At 40.7% G+C, this 15,783-nt stretch overlaps 1 protein-coding gene across 2 annotated transcripts in view; it reads left to right on the top strand.

Moving 5' to 3' along the window:
• kcnn1a (potassium intermediate/small conductance calcium-activated channel, subfamily N, member 1a) overlaps positions 1–15,653 on the top strand; it is a 45,379-nt gene extending 29,726 nt beyond the window's left edge. For both annotated transcript variants that reach the window (XM_056420415.1, XM_056420416.1), the window contains exons 5-9: positions 6,227–6,368; positions 6,750–6,860; positions 7,373–7,500; positions 10,101–10,170; positions 11,383–15,653. In XM_056420415.1, the coding sequence (XP_056276390.1) occupies positions 6,227–6,368; positions 6,750–6,860; positions 7,373–7,500; positions 10,101–10,170; positions 11,383–11,688 (757 nt within the window). In that variant the 3' untranslated portion in view covers positions 11,689–15,653. The remainder of the gene's footprint in view (positions 1–6,226; positions 6,369–6,749; positions 6,861–7,372; positions 7,501–10,100; positions 10,171–11,382) is intronic.
• The last annotated feature ends 130 nt before the right edge of the window (positions 15,654–15,783 follow it).

Below are 15,783 nucleotides of genomic sequence, written 5' to 3'. Positions count from 1 at the left end.
TAAAATAGTGGTTAACTGTATTTTTATTTGCCAACAAATTGTGTACAATTCAAATACATTGATACTGTGGACCCTGTGTGCAGTAGCACTAATCGCATACCTTACACTCATTATTCAAACAGTTAATATAGAATAAAAAATACAAAATAAATGCACTTTCTATTCATCCCAGTGGGTAAATTCTACTCTGCATTAAACCCATCCTTAGTTTTTAAGGAGCAGTGGGCTGCAGTGAAGCAAGTGTCTTGCTTGAAGACACTTCAACATGCAACTAATGGGGAGAGCGGGGATGGAACCGGCTACCTTGTGGTTACGGAATGACCCCTCGCCCCCATCAGCCGACCCAAAAGAGCTGAATAAATCCATTCATCATTCACCTCTACTTTTAGACGTGTTTTGTCAGATTTAGAATGAGTTTCTGTTGAGTGTTTCCATGTGTCTCACACAAAGGAGAATACGACTGCTAGAAATGAAATCCCTTCTGAACATGAAGACTTCAAACCTAAAAAACATGGAAACTCAGGAATGTTGTGGAGCACCTGAATCGGATAGGAAGAACCTACATGTGTAACTCAGCAACAAGTGTGGCCACTCTTCCCACTCTACTTGGTATGTGGTGATGCCCTTGACCATGATGAATGCCCTTGAACACATCATATCTAGTAGCAAAATACTGAAAAATACTTTTTAAGAGTCCATGGGAACTTTTGTGAACTTGTTTCCAGGGAGTCTCTGTTGAGTGGTGTCTCCCTCCTGATTCAATGAAACATCTGTAATGGGACGCTCACTATTTCATAACCCCACAGACATAACCCTCATTATAGATTAGGAGGGACAGAAAAGGCTTTCCTTTGTGAAGGGCTCAGCTGAGATGTGAAGGTTTGTAAAGGTAGTGCCACAAGACTCTTCAAGGATTTATGGCTGCTGACGTCGTATTTGTTTGGAATAGTTTGACTTGCAGGAAATCTCATTATTACTTTCAGTGTCAAGGACTCTTTGGACGTTTTCATCCGGCATCTTTCAAATGGATGAGAATTACAAACACCCCCACTTGATTATATCTGGCAGAGTAGGCCTGGAGGCTGAACGATCTGCAAGTCAGCTAATGCAAGCAGGTCTTTACTTTTGGATTCACAGTTTAGTTGCTTGGCAGCAATACATTATTCATAATTATTAAAGTGCAATCATATTGGTGCAACAGAATAATTTAATTCCCTGCTACAAATATAATGCACAGAGGTTCATTAAGTCGCTCTTAATCAAGAGGTCGGGTTTCTGTGACAGAGCACGTCTCTCTTGGTTTATAGTTATGTTATTTGGCTAAAGTCAGATTAAAACACCCCTTGTGAGAACACCACTCAATGTTTGACTATCACAGGAGGAGGGTTCATGGGGACATGAACTCCTCGACTGGTCAAGCGTGTAAACAAATTAATGAACATTTTAATCGGGCACAAAGCCAGCAGATAGAGATGGCTGCAGATACTATGTTCTTTCCCCTGCATATATGTTTCAAATGAAGCTAAAGTGCAAGATGTTACTCAATGATAGCAGAATAAAATATAGCTGAGCTTGTTCAGTGTCCACACATTTAGATCCAGGGAACGAGGACAGATGTGTGTAAACGTCGGGTGATTCAAGGGGGCATGAGAAAAACACATTGTTTCCCAAAGCTTTCCACACAGTGTGCTTATACTTAAACGTTATGAAAAGACCAGAAAAAACACGTCAGCAGTACGTCCAGATATTGTTAATATATTTAAAACTTCTAATGAGTCAACCTAACTTACCTATTTGAACACATTGTTTTATGGGCTTTTTATCTATTATATGTTTTTTTATACTGCGGCGGCCGTTTGCTTTGCTTATTGACTTAATTAGGTCATCGTCACTTTGAGTTTAATCTGTAACTAACACACTCCCCGAGGAGCATCCCACCTTATTTGTCACCAATTTTATTCAATTCTGTTTATTTTGTATAGCTCAGAATTACAAATTACAAATTTGCCTCAGAGGGCTTTACAATCTGTACACATACGAGTAGTGTCAGCACTCACATGAACGTACATCAACGAGACTCATTGAAACATTGTTTTAATTTGTTTTTGTTTACATGAAACCAAGGTGCAGCAAGGAGAGGGGAAGTGCTGTTATTGTACGAAGGCGATAGCGGCAGCAGTCATTAGCTTCACTGTGACAGCTGACCGGCGTAGGAAAGTAGAAACAGAGGCGAGGTTGTGGTTCTTCCAAGGGAAGTTTGAAACATAGATATATAATCAGGTTATGCATTTATTAGTTGATATTAAAAGTCTCTTTCAACATATATTTATTTTAGGGACACAAAACACAGGAGTGTAATAATTCAGCTCTCTTCTGCTGTTCTTGTGTTGAAGTAGCGTGTCCGGCCGGTTTCACACACGTCTTCTATGTGAGGTGATTCACTCCAAAGCAAGATGATAATAACCTTTTAGGAATGACGCCGAAACCTTTGTGATAATTGCTGTGATACTTTTCAGTCAAAACCTTTTGGGGTTGCATGTAAAAGCTTTTCTTTTGTAAAATAACGAAATGTTGTATTATAGTGTTTTTAGTACCATTCAGTCAACATTTTGTGTATGTGTGTGTGTGTGTGTGTGTGTTTTGGCAGAGGTACTGTCAGGGCCAGAAGTATTTGGACTGTATTTTTCAAAATGTTGACTCTTTACGCATATGCAGATTATTTGAACTGAAGCAGTCAATATTTGGTTGACGTGTAGACTTTCAGCATTAATTCCATGGATATAACAAAACACACTAACCGTTTAGGAATTACAGCCATTTTTAAACAGTTATCCCCATTTTCAGAGGCTCGGAAGTCGTTGGACAATTGTTTGCCAGACGGTTTCATGGCCAGGTGTGGCCTGTGGCTGGTATGGCTGCCAATGAAACTGGTCACTGGTGTTCATTGATGATGTCACGGCTGATAGAAGTAGCAGGATCAGTTTAGAGGTGTTTCGGGGGCGATACTATCTACTCAGATTTCGCCAAATGCTGAAAAACTAATTGGTCGGAGGTTGCATAATAGCCCAAAACATACTGTGAAAACAACCATTCTTCAATGGCCAAGTCAGTCACCTGACCTCAACCCAATTGAAAATGTGTTTGACTTACTTCAGATACAACTGAAGGCAGAAAGACCCACAAACAAGCAGCAACTGAAGGAGGCTGCAGTAAAGTTCTGGCAAAGCACCTCAAGCAGGAAACTCAGAGATTGTGATAGTTATGGGTGCAAGACTTCAGGCAATCATTGACTGCAACGGATTTTTCTCAAAGTATTAAAAATTAATCCTTATTTTCTCAACTATATATGTTAGTTTGTCCGATTACTTCAGAGCCTCTGAAGATGAGGAAGATTGTGTAAACATGGCTGTAATTCCTGAACTGTTAATACAGTGTTTTTGTTATATCCATTGAATATACTGTATACTGAACGTGTACTTTTCAACCAAATATTGACTGATTCAGTTAAAACCATTTGGTGTTGCGTTAAGAGGCAATATTTTGAAAGGTCCAAATACGGATGACAGCGACTGGAAGTGTGTGTCTCTTTCACATTTGAACCATCAGTACGATTCTGTTCTTGTGTGGTCAACTCTGGCCGCTGTCTTTCCTCAGGACACGTGTTATGTATCATGAGCTGTGAATCATTCATTGGTTCACATAAACGGAAATGATCCCAGTGTCGACGAGACCAGTTGATACATTGGTGATAATTTTAAAAGATGAAAGGTGGTTGTCACCTGTTCCTATTGGTGACTTGTTTGGTTGCAGATGGAGCCAAAGAGATGATGTGTCCCATGTTGTGTGCATCGTGCGGTACTCCCTCCTCTAACCCACCACAGAGGCAACGTTTCAGAGCTCATTTGGATGTACAGAATTAGTATTATACATCATCTCTGAAATCTTTGAGTAATTGATTTTGGGATAATGCTTTATCTGCAGAGTGTCTGTCAGGGAGAATCTAATAGCGGGGGATATACCTCTTGTCCTGGAATAGGCTGAAAGTGGTGCCAGCTCTTCTCCATGCTATTCCAAAACTTGACTCAGTATATTGAGAGCCTTAAATGCTATCGATTTGCTCCCCATTCAGCCTCTGTCTCTATTCTCGTATTGCTTCTTCTGCCCTTTTCTTTTTGTAGAGTAGAGAATTCTGGAAATATCTGTGTTGAAAATATATTTCCACCATTATAAAAATGGAGAATAAAACAGGAAGCATTTACTAAAAGGTTTTATCGCAAAAAAACAAACAGAAGATGCCTTCTGCATTTCTGTCAACGCATATCTCTGGAGGTATATTGACCACAGCAGGCCTCTGTACATCGATACATCTAAAAAGGTGCAGCACATTTTTGCCTGGTTTGAAGACGACTCACTCTCTGCTCGCCTTGATGACAAGACGAATGAAATTAACATACTAGTCACTTGTAATAACAACATTTTGCCAGCTGATCAAGTGTAGCCCCCTGGCAGCTATCAAAGGGCAGCTGGCGAAGTGTTGGGATGCAGGTAAAAGAGACAGGGGTGTCAAATTCAATGAGCTTCTCCCTTTGTTACTCATCCCATCCTACCCCAATGTTTACAAAAGAAAGCCTGTCCACAAAGACGTAGAGTTCCCTTCCACCTGGTGATACTGCAGTATTTTTCAGAGGTGGTATTATCTCTAAATGGATGTCAGATTTTCCATCGCTCCCCTGCTCTCAATATACTGGGTTTGAAGCATGCAGGATGCAGACATCTTTTTTTTATTCCTGTATGGTATTGCACAGACTGCTTCTCTGCATGTCATCTCAGAAGCTTGAAACCCACTGACTGCACACTTGTTTGTCATTCTGAGGGAAAGAATTCAAGTTATCCTCGACACTTTGTCCATGAATACACATTTGTGAGAGTGGGAGTTTTAAGAACTTGAGGAACATTTGATGACAATGAACTGTCTTGGAGGAGAAGGAGGAGCGGGGGCATTTGCCTTTGCTTGGAAAGGAAAACTTAAGAAATTCTATACTTGTGCATTGATTAAAGATGATTGTTCCGGCCATTTTGAGTTCACATGTTTGGTCACCACTGGATAGTTCAAAGTCCTTCGCGATTCATAATTGATCCGGTGAGAATCCCCCTGAGAAAAGCCTGAACAAAAGACAAAGAAATGAGACTCCATTGATGTTGTCTTGTCAGGAGGATGTTGGTGAGACGTTGTCTCATAGCGTTTAATGAATATTTGATTTTAATCTCCTAGACAGCCCATTGGGAATAATTAATTAATTAGGTTGAATGAGGGTGGGTGGATAAGGCCTCTGTGATGGACTGTTGGGAATGTCATCATCAATCCAGCTTTGTACAGTGTGTGTTTGTGTTTTATACGCACTGTGGGCCTTTATGACTGACAATTCAAGCATAGCTGTCAGCTATTTTCAGCAATGTTTGAAGTGATGATTTGCATTGCCCAACTTTTTGTGTGTGTTGGGAGGGGGGCAGTGTAAACTCTATGGAGGAAGATTTGCAGCAAACCATGAACAATAAGCTAATTGTTAGTTTGATTTACTGCAGCAGTAAATGCATTTTTGGATGCTTGGTCATTGCATTTATTGGGTTGTTATATTCAAATCAAGTTTGACCTGCGGTGCTCTGTATCCAGTCACTTAAAGTGACACGTCCCCTTTTTATCATTTTGAAACATGTTGGTTTAAGTTGTAATTTCTATGCAAAGAGTAAGTGATTTGCCCTTTTGAATGCCCCTTCATGTCATTCCTCTCCCCAAATATGTTCATATTGACACTGAACAAAAACACATGTTCAGTGATGAAATCATTCAATCACTTTTATTTTAAAGTATACTATTTACTTTTTTCCGCCTGCATCCTGACCCATTAAACATGGTCCTCCATTAAACTATCTGAGGTAGAAATTATCCAAAGCCAAAGAAGAATATAACTTATAGAGTTTGTTTTTTGTTTGCTTTTTCAGAATGGATTTTTGTATATTCTGTGCCAAACTGGCTTTACAAACCAGGTGTAACACCTTGCACCGTGATTTGTTTCCTCCTCTTTCTCGATCTGATCTTCACCACCTCCACCTGCTCCACCCACCACCGCTGTTCAGTTCTCACAGCACTACGTCATGCTCACGTTCAAGAGACTGTGCGGTTTTCTCACTGTGTATATCCTATTTCTGCTTTTCTTCATCACTTCAGGTATCACGACAAACAGGAAGTGACCAGTAACTTCCTGGGAGCCATGTGGCTCATCTCGATCACCTTCCTCTCCATTGGTTATGGGGACATGGTACCACACACGTACTGTGGGAAAGGCGTGTGTCTGCTTACAGGGATTATGGTGAGTGTCTTTATTCTTCACTCAGATAAACACATAACGCTCTGACAGTCCAACAGGAACTAAACCTCGGCTCTCACGGCCAGCTCCATTCTGAACCTCCTGCAAAAAGAACCACAGCTTTGAGATAACTGTATATATATAATTCTACTCAGATAATCTTTAGAGAGTTGATAAATATGAAAAAGTCTGTTTTTCATTTGTATTTTTTTTATTTAAGTCTAATTGTCAACTGTTTCGAAAAGACGTTTTAAGAATGTATGCTGCAGAGTCTCGTTTATTTACTGGTTCTTTTTCTATCATAATTAACATAGTAAAGTAGCATTTTGAAAGCTCACAAACAAACTGTCGCTGTGTTTGTTTGGCCATGTCTTCGTGGAAAAGGGTGCTGGTTGCACTGCACTGGTGGTTGCAGTTGTAGCCAGGAAGCTGGAGCTGACCAAGGCTGAGAAACATGTCCACAACTTCATGATGGACACACAACTCTGCAAACGAGTGAGTGGCAGCATACCAATGCATTTAGTTACTTTGTTTTCTTACAACAGGATGCTGAATTGTTTGGGGGTTTGTAGAAATGACTGACCCGTAATAGTAGGTTGCATAACGATATGTGTGATTTTCCTTTTTTCAGGCTGTGTAATTGTATAGTCTTTTTTTCATCTTGGGAATCCTCTGGGATCCAGTTTGAGAGACCTTGGCTTTTGGGCCGTCCTCATCATTCTATACTATATTTTATGTTACACTTTGTCACGTTGGTTAGCTTGTGACAAAAACAACTCTTATATTTCATGGCTACAGAAATAAAGCACAATAAACATTAAATATGATAAACATGTATTCATAGAAAATTAAACCGGTATTAATGGGGGCTTGGCCTGAAAGGGGCTGAGCAGAAGCCTCTGAAGGCTACATGACACACAGCTGTGCAGCCTGGCACGTCCTGACTTCCTGTTTCAACTTAAGGCTGACGTCTCATATCTCCCGTCTTTCTCAACCTCGCTTCACAGGTAAAGAACACAGCTGCCAATGTACTCAGGGAAACATGGCTCATCTACAAACACACTAAGTTGGTCAAGAAGATAGATCACGCCAAGGTGCGGACACACCAGCGCAAGTTTCTCCAAGCCATTCACCAGTAAGTCCTGCTCTGGTTTGGTTTTGTGTTACCTGATGTGCAATAAAAAGTGTGTTGTTCACCCACAGACCCCGAGGGGAATCAAACTATAATATGTGATATAAAAAAATAGTATTTAAGATGTTTAATACATGTGATTGTATTTAATGGTATTTGTGGTACATGATATTTTAGATGAATCAATAGTTGCATTTCTTAATAATGTAGACGCGGCTGGGAATATTTCTAGAGTTTGATATAATGTCCACTTCAAGAGTACCATTTCTTATGATTGTTATGCTCACACACATGTAAACTCTCACACACACACACGCACATACACAAGCACACACACTGCAATCTAGCGTAATGGTCCTCCCTGCTCCCCTCCCCGTCTCCCTCTCCCTCCGACCCCCTTTACCCTGTGCTTACAGTGAGAAGTGTAATGGTTTCACTCGTTTCGTGAATGTTGTGGGGTTAAAACTCTGTACTGTGTTCTGTCTTTGTTTTGCTCTATCACTGCAGAGCTCAGAAGTAAGTTAAGTCTTCTATGTATCCTCCTCCTACTGTTTCCTCAACATCCTCCTCCTCCTCTCTCCATATCTGCATTTGACATGCATGAAAAAAGCGTTTGTTACAACAACAACAAAAGAAAAGAAAATGCTGGATGCTGAGTTGTTGTTTTTTCTTTACTTCAATGTTCCATTTACTTCCCTCTCCCTCCCATCTCTCCTTTTGAATGGAATGAGACACAAAAAAAATAAGCATCAACATTTTGCCACCAGTGTCACTGGTGGAAGGTTGTCTGGAGAGAACGTGTGAAAGAAAGAAACATCATGCACAGAATGAACTCGGAGCGTTGTTGGTCTGGTCAGAGGTTCATCATCATCTACGACGTACTGTATAATTTTGCCCATGATTAATATAGCAGCTCTGGAGGCTATATTAACCTGCATCAACAGAACTCATCCTACACTCCTGATGGTTTTGTGATGACATGAAATAGCACTCACACACACACACACACACACACACACACACACACACACTGTAATGTAATATAATGTAATTCTAATGAGATCTATGTGTTTGATGTGTATTATAGATTTTTTTGATTTTTTGTAATCCTTATTTGAGATCAAATGCCAGAGCTGGCATGTGACATGACGGCACACAAAAACGAGACACAACACAGGTTGTGGTTTTTTGAAGAATAAATTGTACGCTCATAAGTAGTTTTGAGCTTTTAGCCCCTATTCTTCAACGGCCATAAGGAATCACAAAGCCCAGCAAACAGACACATACGAGCTGAAACGGCTTCCCACCAAGATGGAGCCGTAAGCGAGCCGTCTCACTCTGCTCTGATTTACTGATTTGCACATGAATAAATGCCCTTGAATGTCATCCTGTCTCATAATTTGCATAACAGGGAAATTCTCCCTCTCACACATCCAAATGATGGCTGTGTGATGCCACTCCTAACAAAGACACATTATTTGCATCAGCGTTAACAGTTCTTAGAAGGCCCAAATGTATTTGATGAGAGATAAAGAGGCACAATGTTGAAGGCACCACAAAACATGTCCGATGTCATCGTACAAGTTATTTTAAATCTTTATGTTGCCGTATGTTCAGCAGTGTCATTAGGCAGTTTATTTCTGGCAAGCTTCAGCTTTAACTGTGACACACACACACACACACACACACACACCGAAAGACTCATGTTTCATTGTGCACAAGTCCCTCACAGTCACCGCACGCTTACTGAATGACCAGTGTGTGTGTGTTTATATATGAAGTCCTACCACTGAGCTGTGTGTAGCACTGACAAAGGGCATGTCATCATTTCCTTTTTTGATGTCTTTCTTTTGGGTGGAAAGAGATGGGAATGTTTTGATTTCAAACATATAATCAGGGGTTTTCTTGTATGGAAGCATATTGCATTCTTGCTGGAAAAAAGCATCATGTTTTGTCATAGTAATAATACATTTTTGGACTATATTGAGAATTGCTTTCCTCTTTTCGAGAAACCAATTTTTTGGGGGTTAGAACAAGATAATCACTCATTATTCAGACTGCAGCAAACAAATAATAATAATTAAATAAAAGAGTGATACTTAAAGCACTGCACTATAAAATGGAGAAATATATTGTTCTAACAGAAAAAAATGTTGATAAAACATGATAAACACTGTCTTCCTTTCTTTCTTTTTTTCAAAATGAGCGTAGTATGCTTCTGCAACTGTGCATGTTTTAGTTGGTTTTGCATTGACACCAAACAGGAATGCTTTTGTTTGCATACATATACATTTATATATACTTTATATGTATACATAGAAATATGTAAAGCATATGTTTATGACGCATGCACATTTATGACACCCTTTTTAATGTCTTCAGTGAGAGAGCACATCTGATAAAAAATGTGTTGTTCCTCCTCCTCCTCCTTTCTTCCCTATTGGCCTTCTCTGTCCCTTCAACACCCCCAAACGACCTGTCTCTCTATGCCCCACTCCTGCAAACACCCCTCTATTCCCCTATTCCCTCTTCCACTCTTCTTCTCCTTTGTCCACCTCCTCCTCCCTCCTCTTCCCGCTCCCATCTCCCCGGGCCTCCACCAGACTGCGCAGTGTGAAGATGGAGCAGAGGAAACTCAATGATCAGGCCAACACCTTGGTGGACCTGGCGAAGGTAAGTCTCCCATCTGATGTGATTTTAAAGTGGCTAGAATCAATATTTGGGTGATCACATGACTACTTGCTTTGGTTAATTAACTGAGCTCCAAACGTCTAACTGTTCAATGTAAATCAACTGTCTCATTTTCTCGAGCCTTTGAGCTCTGAAATCACGAGAGACAACAATGGAAACCAGCAGCTAAACTGGAGTTCTGCTGTATACTTTCACTATTAGTGTGTTGATCTTTATCTCATAACTCAAATCAAACCCAAGACAGACTGAATCCCTGTTCCCACTAACATCTTCTGGCAGTGTAAGAATGTAAGTAACTGGAGCTGACACAGTATCTGTCTGTAAGAAGGTGAATGCGGCTCAGCCTCGGTAGCTTCTGTGCTGCTGTAGAGACGTCAGCTGACCCACCAGAGGGGCCTTCAAAGGGAGCCTCATTTGATGTGGATGGCATTTGCACTCCGGTGTGTATTTTAAAAGGTTTTGAGGCCAACTCCTTTAATGTGTGTTTACTTGCCCTCACACTGCTCCATGGTCAGATCCATCTATGTACACCCGACAGAAGTGTCTCTTTGTTAAGCCCCTTTGATTTCTGGCTTTTACCGAAAACAAAAATCATTTGATTTCTGAGAAGGACTAATGTCTGAAATAAACCTTAATAATATAGTTTGTAAGGGCTGCTGGTCACGGGGCATACAATTCTTCATATACAAAACAATGGAATGTATGCTGTACATTTTATTCAATATTTTATAAACAATAGATTTGCAATAGTTTGAATAGACACATCACATGCTGATAACACACATTAACACTGGACATATTGCATCCGTTGTGGAAAATTATGGACAAGCGTTTCATTATATGAATGAGTGGTGTAAAGCATAAACATAATGTATCAAAGACATTCTCAGGCTATAAATAGATTGGACAAGCTGGTCGTGAAACAGGGGGAAGATAAAATCAATGCTGAGTGGCTGGAACTATCCAGCTCCGTCTCACACTACTTCCTGTCATTGTGTCCTTACAGACTCAGCAAGTTGCATTCAGACTGTAATTTATGGCATATACGTGTTTATTCTCCGGCCACGTATACATACTGCACTTCCTTGTAATATTAAGTTGTAAAACAGATTTGTATATTGTCTCTTCTTCTTCCTTCTTTGTCCTCCTGTTCTTGCACCTCCCCAAACACATTTTCTTTCTCTCCTCCATTAGACCCAGAATGTGATGTATGACCTGGTGTCAGAGCTGCAGGAGCGCAGTGAGGAGCTGGACAAGCGCATCGCCACATTGGAGGACAAGCTGGACACGGTGACGGGCAGCCTGCAGGCGCTGCCCTGCCTCATCTCCCAAGCCATAACCCAGCAGCAGCAGGAATTCCTGGACGGCTTTGTTCACCGCTTTCGGCCCGCCTCACTAGCCTCAGAGCGCTCTGAACGCTCTGAGCGATCCTGGACTTCCACCGCCCGCAGGCGGCGCTCTCCCTCCACAGCACCACACACCTCCTCTGATAGTGGATAACCTTCACGGACCCACTGCAATCCCCTCCGAGACCCACCTTTCCCAAACCAACTCGCCACCTCATTTTGTCATATCCAAAGCCGTCCACTGGCGAGTCCATGTCTAGACTCATAATTAATCCATATCTTGACCCCGGATCTGATCCAGGCCCCTATTCTCTTCCCTGTCATCAAATCCAAAAACCAATTCCTCTGTGACTGAGCCTCTCCACACAGGACTGGATCAGAGCTACTCCAAAAGAACAAAGACTTAAATCAAGACAACAAATGGATCCCAAAAAAAGAAAAAGAGAAAAAAAAATGTAAATGACTGAAAAACCGAGATAAAGTAGAGATATGGTTTATGTTTTAGCCATTGTATGGCTGTTCAAGTTAGCTTTTTTGTAAAAGCCCTTGTATAGTTAAAAAATGACTGAGTTCAGGGTCGCTGGGGTGAGAGCTGGCTATCACACCGGAGAGTCCTTAACCGCGAGGGGGAAGTTGGTCTGTGGAGCCTCGGCTCACCTGCTGGTCCTCTGAGGCCATGGAGGACATCCCTCCACCCATCCGTCTGTCTACCTGTTTGTCTGAAGAGGAGAGACAAACCATTGGATTTCCCTTCCAAAAGACTATCGTGTCACGGATTCTTTCCCATAGGTTAGGGTGAAAGCTTTAGACGAGGCTACAAAAGCGCTGACTTGAGGTCAGTGTTTGAAAATGCACTTACGGGGAAGAAGAAACTGTCACACAAAAGAAGAGCAAAGGGGATGCTTATGGCATTACTACTGGGTAGGAAACATGTACACAGTTGCCAACTTCAAGGTTTAAACTCCCTTGTTCTTACCGAGGGGAAATGAGAGGGACTATCTTTTTTAGTTACATATTGACGTGATTTTTCAGTGCCTGAATGTATAAATAGTAGAGGGTTATTTAATTACTAATTTCTGAGCTTTTTTATGATGTTATCAGTCTGAATACGGCATTGCATTCCTTTTTCAGATACATTCCTCTCCAAAAATTTAAAGAAAATGTCTTAATGTAATGCATAGCATTGCCTCCATTACACAGCAAATCTAAATGTTTTGAACATTTTTATTTCTTCGACACCGTCAGAAATGAAAAAGTTCAGTGAATAAGCAAAAGTGAAGTTGACAAAGAGAATATGTGTGTGTGTGTTTGTCAGAGAACAAGTTCACTTTTAGCTCAATGCTGAACACTCACACACAACTATGAAATATGTAGAAGTCTACCGTTCTCACCACCACTAATTAGAGCTTCCTGTGGTCTTCAGATAATGGCATGGCTTGAGGTCTGCTGCATATACGGCCACTCTAGCACTCTTCACTGGTCAGACTGAGACGCCAACCCTGCCCTTTGCATGGTTCTGTGCAACAATGACAATGGAACACAATCTTCCTCACATGGCTGGATGATTTTACATGATTTACATGTTTTGTTATTTTATGACGTTTATTTTTGTTTGATTGATGCCTTTTTTTCTTTTATTTATTTCAACATTTTACGAGGATACCTAGGGTTTTTATAGTTGCAGAACCTAGAGAGTTGCATTAATCTGATTCTTCAATCTTCCCCATTTAAAATGTAGAGGTGGAGAAAAATCGCTCTGAAAAAAGTGCTGAAGGAACTTTATTGAATGGGTTCCTCTGCAAATTTAAAATGAATAGTTTTTGGCAATATAATTATGAATTTTAGCCGAATGTTGGATGAGAAGATGGATAGATGGTAAATATGAAGCTACTGCTAGCAGCCGGTTAGCTTAGCTTCACTTAGCTACTTCTAAAACACATTATACCTTGTTTATTTAATCCAGGGGAAAAAACTAAATTGTAAATAATTCAGTCACATACTGGAGTCTACTCTGGTTGCCTGGCAACCTTTATGGTGCCAACACAACTCTAGGAAATAGGCCTCCCTTAAAACCTCAACTTGTCGTTTCTACATTTAAGTGGATTTTGTTACCTTTGTACGGAGACAGCCTCGAGGTTTTCTTACTTTTTGCTGTCTTTATGTTAAGATAAGCTAACCAGCTGCTCACACTTCATTCGCATTTCATATATTTACGGAGAGTGGTATCAATTGTCTCATCCAACTCTGAGCAAGAAAGTCAATAAGCATATTTCCCCAAAGTGTCAAACTATTCCCTTAACATTGCCGTATCAGGCCTCTGCGTTGTCTCTCGAAAAAACATTGAACACATTAACTTTGACAGAGGAGACATTAGAATATTTAAAATCTCCAAAGCATGTTTGAAGCATCCTTTGAAGCATCCTATAGTAGTGTGTTCTGAAATATTTAGGATCTTTAAAGTCATTTCTTTCCAAAGGTCATATAAAAAGCAGAGCAGGAAGTCTGCAGGTTAGCGGGCTAGCATGCTGTCCCAACGTAGTTTGAATGGTAGATAATCTGAGTCCCAAAAGGATGTTAGTGCTAAAAGTCATCTCTGTGACCCCTCAGGCAGACCGACAAAGAGGATCATTATTATTTGATGCATCTTAATTATTTCCAAACTGCTTTGGGTTGAATCTGGGCGAAGTCTAAACCCTGCGGGAGAGGGCTCTGGACTGACCAGAGAGCACTTTACTAAAGAACATATTCAGTTTGCTGCAAGAGGAACTTAATCAAGCATGAGTATTAGCTTTTTTCCTTTCAACTTGAGTTGATGAAGCATGACTCTTTACTGCCCCCACCTCCGGCCACTTCTCGTACAGTGCTACACCCTTCCGGTACGAAGGGATCTATCATGCCATTACAGTCTCCGTTTCAATCAGGGTCATCCAATGAGTCAGCACGGCTAATGGCCGACTATCTTGATTACGGCCTTACCTGCCTTTTCGAATCTAAGGTTTGCATCTCTTCATTACACGGCAGGTTTCGCCTCTCATTTGTCGTCTGTCATTAAGAACGCCAGTCCCCCGTAGAGGCTTCTCAAATGGCCTGCAGCAGAGATCTTTGAGTGGTTTGAATGGAATAACGACCAAATAGAAAGGAAGAAGCAGGGGAACCGCCAGCTCATGTTCCATGTTGCACTCAGAGTGGACTATTCATTTACACAAGAAAAGATCACAGATGCTGAAGTGTCCTCCCAGGAGAGATGTGGAGGTGCTGGTGTTAAGGACCTCATCCTTCTCCAGGCAGCAGGGGGAAGGCGAGATGAGAAAAAAGAGCTGGGAGCAATAGCTAATTTACTGACACGTTGGTTTTGGCCCCCGGGTTGTGAACAGTGAGAGTGGTTGTCCTGTACATATAACCTCATTGTAGATGTCGCCAAGTAAACGGGACAAATGATGAACCTGGTTAAAGTAGCTGGGTGCAATGCACAGCATGTTGCAAGTGCAGTAGAAAAAAACATTTTAGAAAGGATACAAAGGATTTGAAATTCTGTCAAATTAAAGATTATTTTTGATTAATTCGCACTTTGTTCTGCTGATGGAGATATAATCAGGTCCTGTTGTTTTTTTATCCTATTGTAAAGATTATGTTTCTTTTTCACTCCTTATCCAACAAAGTCCTGCCAATACACCATTCCAATATTTAATAGAGACACGATTTTCTCCAGCAGAAAATAAACAATGCACAGTATTTTGTAGTGAAGTGAGGGACATTCATGATGTTATTCTGATGATGGTAGATGAGTCAAAGTGATAAACACATCCTAGAGTCTTTTATTATCCTGAAGAGTAGGCTTTCCTCATAGAGCAGGAATCAGAACAAACTTCGACTGAACAATAACACAGTGAAAAACCCCAACAAGTGAAGAAATGTAACCCAATCATTGTTCTGTGTACACTGCCACATGATGCATAATGTACGTAGTAGCGCTGGATTAAATCAATTTTTAATGGATGGCAAATGGGTTGAACGTGTTCTCTGTAAACTGTTTGCTGTTCCTTCATTTTGCAGGTGAACTTTTGTCCTAGCAAGGAGAGACACCAAGGTCAAATCATTAAAGACTATCTTCAGCTATGACCACAGCTCTCTTCTTCTTTTTGGCATCTATTAGACACTCCATTCATTTTAAATCACTTATTGTGCTTTATTTTTAAATATGATTCACACAATAACAATCTGAAACTTTTTCTCGCAATGGCCGCCTCAC

The sequence above is a fragment of the Pseudoliparis swirei genome, chromosome 8, assembly GCF_029220125.1.
Source record: "Pseudoliparis swirei isolate HS2019 ecotype Mariana Trench chromosome 8, NWPU_hadal_v1, whole genome shotgun sequence".
Lineage (NCBI taxonomy): Eukaryota > Metazoa > Chordata > Actinopteri > Perciformes > Liparidae > Pseudoliparis > Pseudoliparis swirei.
Note: the sequence above shows the minus strand (reverse complement) of the source record. Positions and strands in the feature narration are given on the sequence as shown.